The 7,829-nt window shown below is 39.7% G+C and overlaps 2 protein-coding genes across 2 annotated transcripts in view; one reads left to right on the top strand and one right to left on the bottom strand.

Annotated features, from left to right (window-relative positions):
- Positions 1 to 1,748: 1,748 nt before the first annotated feature.
- On the top strand, positions 1,749 to 5,981 carry hypk (huntingtin interacting protein K). Its single transcript, XM_032512506.1, has 4 exons — positions 1,749 to 1,991; positions 3,442 to 3,497; positions 4,846 to 4,897; positions 5,739 to 5,981. The coding sequence occupies exons 1-4, from the start codon at positions 1,830 to 1,832 to the stop codon at positions 5,832 to 5,834; spliced, it is 366 nt and encodes a 121-aa protein (XP_032368397.1). The 5' UTR covers positions 1,749 to 1,829; the 3' UTR covers positions 5,835 to 5,981.
- Positions 5,945 to 7,829, bottom strand: part of mfap1 (microfibril associated protein 1) — a 5,652-nt gene continuing 3,767 nt past the window's right edge. Inside the window, exons 7-8 of the mRNA XM_032512307.1 lie at positions 6,998 to 7,087; positions 5,945 to 6,619 (exon numbers count right to left, since the gene is read on the bottom strand). Of these exons, the coding sequence (XP_032368198.1) occupies positions 6,440 to 6,619; positions 6,998 to 7,087 (270 nt within the window). The 3' untranslated portion in view covers positions 5,945 to 6,439. The remainder of the gene's footprint in view (positions 6,620 to 6,997; positions 7,088 to 7,829) is intronic.

Here is a 7,829-nt window from a genome sequence, read left to right on the forward strand (position 1 = left end):
ATGTCATGGCTGTTGTGTTATTTTGTGTTAGACTTAGACTTAGACTTCTCTTTATTGATCCTTTGGGATGACTCCCACAGGAAATTGAAAGTTCCAGCAGCAGTTTTTAGCAAGAAAAAGACAGTATAAAGACAACAAAATCAACAAAATACCAATAAAAATAGTAACAACAATAAGAACATTTGTCAAATAAACAAAGAAAAGACCATAAATTATTATTAAAGTGTCAGTGTTTAGTCCAGTGTTAAAAATTATTATAAAGTGACCAGGTGTGAATTTAAGTCCAGGTGTGTATGTATGTATGTGTGTATGTGTGTATGTATGTATGTATGTATGTATGTATGTATGTATGTATGTATGTCTGTATGTGTACTGTGTGTATGTATGTATGTATGTATGTATGTATGTATGTATGTGTACTGTGTGTATGTATGTATGTATGTATGTATGTATGTATGTATGTATGTATGTATGTATGTATGTATGTATTGTCCTCTCTGCCCTATTTCCTCCTCCCCCCTAGTGAGGAGTTGTATAGTCGGATGGCATGAGGGACAAAGGAGTCCTTGAGTGCATAGTTGTGTTGTCAATATTGTTGTGTTGTCAATATTCTCATGTTTGGATACGCCTATAGTGCGTGCACGGTTGAGCGCAATGTTTAGATACATTTATAGTGGGGGGGGTCGCAAGTCACTTGCACCGTTACTTTGGGGGTCGTGGGCTGAAAGTTTTGGGAACCCCTGAACTAAGGTAGGTCCTGCATTATTATCTAATCTTTCGGCACTGTGTTGTGGAAATACCCTGGAATCTCGACAGAGCACAATTTAAATCAGCTCAGCGAGTTACTCTGACATCGAGTAATGCTGCTCATTAATATGCCCTTGTAGCGGAGCTGAACCAATCACATCAATGTATCTGATATAGGCGGGTCAGAGGCGAGCTGCACCAATCACATCAGTGTATCTGATATAGGCGAGCCAGAGGCAAGCTGCACCAATCACATTGGTGTATCTGATATAGGCAGGGCCAGAGGCGAGCTGCACCAATCACATTGGTGTATCTGATATAGGCAGGGCCAGAGGCGACATAAACAGATGACAACAGTTTAATCTACCAGGGAGCTCCGCTGGTAGCTAAGTGTTTGGGGCTCTGGATACGTCACCCCGTGTGTTGTTATGATTGGTCATAGTGTTATCCCTTGAGATGGGCGACTCTCATTACTTAATTTCCACGCTATTGTGGAAAGGCCCTTTGTCAAAATCTACTTTTAACACTTTTCTTATTTGAAATTATGTTGTTCTCACATGGTGCGTATTCCTAAAGTGGCATTAAATCTAATTACTGTACCATAATTGACACAGAAATCCTGGAGCTAGTTAGTCTCATTCCAACATTAGAGCACTGGCTAGCAGGGGCGGAAGTGACACATTACATTTAATCTTGTTAAATGTGACAAGGTACTCAGTACTCAGTAATTGCTCTTGTACTTAAGTATTGTTTATCACAAGTACTTTGCTGCATTTTAAGTTGCATCAGATAAAAACAAAAGTCCTGATAAACTGTGTGAGACAAAACTAAAGAGATAAATCAGCAGGTGCAGCAGAGTAGAAACTGTGTGTCATAAATATAAATTGGATAACGGATAGATGTATTTAGGAATATACAGTTTAACAACAACATCACAGAATCGTACTCATATCCACAAATTAGCTTTATTTTAAAATCGACGGATTTCTCCTTTAAATCGTCTTTCTTTTTCGGTACTACACCGTTTTCCCTCCGACGCTTAAAGGAACCTTTCTCTTTGTTCCGGCCTCACTGGAGCGAACATGGCGGCAGAGGGAGACGTCGATTTGGACCTGGAAGCCGACGAAAACTGCACGGGGAAACCGGCAGAAAAGCCTCGGAAACATGACAGTGGAGCCGCAGACTTGGAGAGAGTCACGGACTACGCGGAGGAGAAGGAAATCTCCAGCTCGGACTTGGAAACGGTGAGGACTCCGGGCTAACGTTAGCCGGTGGGGGGGGGGGGGGGGGGGGGGGGACACACATGCGGCCGTTGCTGGCCAAACTGTCGGCACATCATCATCAAACTAAGTGAAGTGTGCAACATCATACCTTGTCTTATTAGAAACGTTAGCTGTGTAGCTAGCTAGGATGCTAACATGTCATTAGCGGTTGCTTTGCGTTTGTTAGCTAAGTTAACGAGGAATTTGGTGGCTAACCGCCTCAGAGCTAGCTAAAGCGGGACGTTCTAAAACGCTTAACGTGGTTTAATGTACCTAAACAACGATCAATCATCACCATATTTACCATGGCCATATATTGTCATAAACACTTAAACCTGTCAAAAAAACTAAACTGAAATCCAACGATTATAGAAGTTATCTTCGACACCAATGAAGAAGAAAACGTTACCGTAAGATAACTTCTGTAATCATTGGATTTCAATTTAGTTTTTTTGACAGGTTTAAGTGTTTATGACAACATATGGCCATGGTAAATATGGTGATGATTGATCGTTGTTTAGGTACATTAAACCACGTTAAGCGTTTTAGAACGTCCCGCTAAAGCTAAAGCTACTTTCCCCCTTGCTTCATTTAGCCACAGACTGTAACGTTATGCCTTGAACCAACAAGACGGGACAGTCTTTAACGTCACCAAGGACGGGACATTATGCAGACGGACCAGAACAGTGTAAAAAATAATAGTAGGCCTAATAATTAAAATAAAATAAAAAAATTAAAGTACAAATTAAGCAATAAATGACAAAAAAAAACTATTCAAACAAATGCTGGAATAGCATTACATACATTGAAAAACGTCAATCAAATATTAGAATTAAAGCAGGGGTTAATGTGTGTTGTGTTGGTATTAGGGCTGTAATACACCAAACTTTGGTTCCATTCGGATCACGATTTTTGATCCACGATTTGATACAAACCTCGATTCCTTTTTTTTTTAACAGTAAGTTATTTCTATGCATTGTTCTCTAAAATAACTAAAATGTATCAATTTATAATGGTGACAAGATGTCAAGTGGGGGCCTAAATTCAGATATTTACATACAATAAATAATCAGTGGTTTCTGTATCTTTACTGTCTGATAGAAATGAATGTAAGTGGTATATTTCAGTGTTTAGATGCCCCTTTTGTAGTTTGAGGAGGGATAAGGAATGAAATGTCTTTTTCAGATTTTCATGTTAGAAAAATATGATTTACCTTTTTTAAATAAGGATAAGTAACCTTCTTTGGGCTTTAATTAAAAAAAAAAAAAAAAGTAACTGTTGTCAAGTGTACTGTTCAAAAGAATCCCTTGTTTAATCAAATAAACGTATAGGATTTTCTGTGTGTTGTGATGTACAGTTGTAATAACATTCGTATTCGAAACACGGTGAAAACAACAGAACATGGATAACAATGGTTTTCTTTTTCTTTCAGGCGATGTCAGTGATTGGAGACAGAAGGTCACGAGAACAGAAAGCCAAACAAGAGAGGTAAGATCAGTGTCGACCCTGCCAGTCTTTACATGTCTATAACAGTAGCATCAGCTCCTTACTTCCTTCATTTGGACAGCACATGCACCTTGTAGAGTGTTCCCTTTAGGAATTTCCTTAGCAGCCCCGCCGCCAAAGGTTTTACGTATGAAACAGAACTGACACTTTGCTGCAACACAAACAAATATATTGATTCACCGATAATCTTAATTTCCATTGTCTTAAGTTAAATGATGTGTGATATGTGCCTCTTTGTTTTGTTTTTTATGTGTGCATGAGGACTCTTCTGCAATCGTAATCTACCTCTGGGTACAAATAAAGTAACTCGAACCTCTATTCACACACAGTGAGGCCTATTTTCAGTTGTGATTGAACTGTATTTTTTGAGGAACTTTAGGGCGCTTAACATCTACAACAGCTCTGAAATTCTTCATAGGGTAACCAAAACCCAAATGACCACATCTATAGACTATTTCCAATATTTATATTACACAGACTCACCTACCGTTTTAATGTTTCCAGATGTTTGATATCAGGACAATGAGCTGACAGATTTGACAAGTTGAACGTTGTCCGATTAGAGCGGACCCACCGCGGTGATGTCTTTGGCAGAGCTGTTCGTTTTATAGTCGACTCGGAAGAAAGCGAATGTTTTGACGATAAACTCAATCAACACAATAGTATGAGGAGATAAAGTGGACGGGCCCAATAACCTCTGAATAGTTCTACTTGTTGTTGAATTGCAACGTGAGCGGCAGTCAACTGGGGGGTGGAAAAATTTAAAAAGGCAACCGCAACTACATTGTGCGTCTGTCCTATTTCTGATTCCGTGGCGGCAGAATTTTTGACGCCACTACAAAATCAGCATAGAGGAAACACCCAGCAACGACACAAAGCAAACCTGCTGTTGCCCATGAGGAGGGAAACAACATTTATAATGAGCAGGCTGAGGGAGTTCCTCCGTCCTGGCACGCACTCTGGACTTTAATGTACTCTGTTGTAGGGCTGCTTCATTATGGAGGAAAAAAAATCATCTTTAGTTTTGGTAAATATTGAAATCCAGATTATTTTTGCACGATTACTCATTGTCGTTGGGAAAGATGTTGTATTTATGTTTGTCAAAATAGTAAAACAGTGAAAACACCTTTCAACTGTTCAGTTTCCTTTAATACTTCCCCTCCCTCGTTCACAACACAAAATAAGAGTATCTGCAAAACGTAATACGCAAGAATATTTTTATTCAAGTACTCAGTTTCCTTTAATCGTTAGAATCCGTAATCAAGATTTTTTTTTTTTAATATTGCACAGCCCTGCTATGTGGATTGTTCTCATTGTGTTTTGCTTTCAGAGAAAAAGAGTTGGCTAAAGTCACCATCAAGAAAGAGGATGTGGAACTAATTGTAAGTTTTTGCTCAATCACTTGAGTCATGTTTTTTCCTTCTTCTATTCTGTTCAGTTGATGTTAAATACGCATCAGTTTTAGATTCACTACGTGGCCAAAAGTATATGGACACTAGAACGTTACACCCACGTGTTAATGAAACATGTCCATCCAAAGTCACGCGCATTAATCTGCTGCTTGACAGCCTTCGCTCTTCTAGGGAGTGTTTTATAATAATATAATTATAATAATAATAATAATAAGAGCATCAGTGAGGTCCAACGCTGGTGTTGGGTAATAAGGTCTGGCTCCTTCCAGTGCGTCCTAAAGTTGTGGGATGGGGTTGAGGCCAGAGCTCTGTGCAGGCCAGTCGAGTTCTTTCACACCAGACTGGAGAGAAAAAAAACATTTCTGTATGGAGCTGGCATTGTACACGAGGGCACTATCATGTTGACACGGGAAAAAGGACACCCATTTACCACCCAATTGGTAAACATTACTTTAAAATATGCTGAAGCCTCAAAGGGATAGTTTGGATCTTTTGAAGTAGTCCATAGTCAGAATATTAGCTACAGTAGATGGTCGGCATGGCCTAGGGTCGGGTACTGACCGAAGGCAGGCACGAGTATGGACTCCCCTTCCAACCTGTAGGGGCAGTGTTGCTTTAAAAAGGTTACAGGCACAAATTATAGGAATAGTCAAATACTGTATTATGATGTACATCGAGACTTTTAAACGTGAGGGTAACTGCATCCCACTTGTGGATGTTGCAAATGTCGTTTTTATTTCTAGTCAGTTTAAGCACTGTGTGTCTTAGTTTAAGGTTTAATGATTGATATTCTGTTAACGTTGCTGTGCAGATGTCAGAGATGGAGATTTCGAGGTCGGTGGCGGAGCGCAGTCTGAGGGAACACATGGGGAACGTGGTGGAGGCTCTGGTGGCTCTGACCAACTGAACAAACAGCATTCACACACTGGACTGCTTCAATTTGGGTTTTCACCAGAGCTCAAGACAATGAGCTTGAACTGGACTCGGCAGTTAAACTGTTTTTTGTTTTGTTTTTTTAAATAAAAGTTGCCCTGCCTTCCTTTGGTGCCAGTGACTAAAGTAGTTATGCTTGTTTTGATGTCCGTGGTATAGTTTTAAAATACAAGTTTTATTTAACACAAAGCAAGTAACAGCCGTACTTTCACAAAGCAAATGGTAACGCAGGAAATCGATACAAGAATCTAAATACTAGCTGATTTGTACAAAATTACAACCCACTGCTTTAAAAAAAGATTTCACTGATATTCCCCCTGCATTTCCTCAAAATAGGAAATTTAAGCAGTACTACAAGATGTCATGTTGAAATGATATGCAACAAAACCAAATGCATCTTAAGTAGGGTTTGAGGTGCCAACATTACATTAAAATGGTGTTCCTGGCAGATAAACAGTTAATCAAAAGGATTAAGCAGTGGAATCCGTTTATTTGCTGCTTCCCTTCCACAAAAGGTCCAGGAAAGAGACTGGGGGGTCTCTTCTAGTCTCTAGCCTGCTGAAGTCCATTAGACACATCTTAAGTCTTCCTCTTCTTCACTGTTGGTCGGTCAAACACGTCCCTCACGCCTGCCGCCTTCTGCTTGAAGAACTTGCTGTTCTGAGCGCTCTCCTGGGCCCAGGCAGAGTCGAACGACGTGGTGTCCTGGTCCACCAGGTGAGTGTACTTGGTGCGTCCAGAGCGACCAAAGTTTTTGACCTTTGATGAGGGGGAAAAACAAACCACAAAGAGTTGATTTAGAGAGCGAAATGACTTTGCCTTCATTCTGAAAGGAAAATGATGTATCCAGCTGAATTTTTTGGCCTAAAGCTAAATTGGCCCTAAACATGGAAAAATAGAATATGAAAAGGTGCATCCTTTCTAATGTTTTCTTTATTCAAATAAGTGCACATTTAAAAAGGACAGAATCCAGAATTTAAGTTTATGGACAACAAAGAAATTGTATTAAGACATGTTTTGGACTAAGATATTTTACAGTCCCCCCACCATCATATAAACATGATATAATTATGTGTAGCTATATTGAGCTATAGCATGCGGTGTAACAGGTGAAGTATGAGGGGAAAAGCAGCTGACCTGCATGACTTTGGGTAAGATGGTTTTGTTGAAGTGGTCCTCCAGTGTAGGCGCGCTGAAATCTCTCTTGTACACGTCCTCCTCCTCATCCTGTAACAGACATGTTGACAGTTACAGAAACACTGAGGAGTCACTGCAACACCAAATCTAACTTTAGACCAGGTGTCAGTGCTCTCTGGTGGAGAAACTACATAATGCAAATGGTTTATCTTTAGCATTTATGTACTGCAACTTATTGTCACAAACATGCACCAGTATGTGTTATCAGGATATTGTATCATATCCAAGGTTTACCTTTTAAAAAAGAACATTACTAAAACCAGGCCAATTTCTTCTAGGTTTAACGTGACAAGTGAACGTTCTTCACTTTAAAAGAAAATGCAATCTGTCTTTTAAAGGTGTATCCTGACCAAAATAGAAGGGCGTGCTAGAACATAAAAGTTACATGTAACACTGACATAAAACAAAGGCTCAACAATACAGATCAGAAAGAAAATGGTGAATTGATAAATTACCAATTAATGTACAATCATATGGCACAAAAATGGCAAATTTAAAGTTCAGGCATCAGAAAAGCAGCCCTACGCTTCCTTAAAGCTATAGTGCGTAGTTACTGTCTCCCAATGAGGAATTCTAAGTAATGACAACACTGTCAGTGCGTCCACATGATACAAGCCTTCCGTGATTACGCACCACCCCTCCCCCACGCAGTTGCTAGTAGCCAAGGAGGACACAGAGGATTAAAAAAAAACATGGACTCTTCAGAAGAGGTCATTATCTTCACTTGAGCTTCTGCGCCAGACGCCACAATCTTCTGAACATAGTCACACTG

Source organism: Etheostoma spectabile, chromosome 1 (assembly GCF_008692095.1).
Source record: "Etheostoma spectabile isolate EspeVRDwgs_2016 chromosome 1, UIUC_Espe_1.0, whole genome shotgun sequence".
Lineage (NCBI taxonomy): Eukaryota > Metazoa > Chordata > Actinopteri > Perciformes > Percidae > Etheostoma > Etheostoma spectabile.

Excerpts from the sequence above, each read along its gene's own strand:
- hypk (XM_032512506.1), top strand. The coding sequence starts at position 1,830 with ATGGCGGCAGAGGGAGACGTCGATTTGGACCTGGAAGCCGACGAAAAC. Across the intron at positions 3,498-4,845 it reads CAGAAAGCCAAACAAGAGAG|AGAAAAAGAGTTGGCTAAAG; the intron begins GTAAGATCAGTG and ends TTTTGCTTTCAG. Across the intron at positions 4,898-5,738 it reads AAGAGGATGTGGAACTAATT|ATGTCAGAGATGGAGATTTC; the intron begins GTAAGTTTTTGC and ends GTTGCTGTGCAG.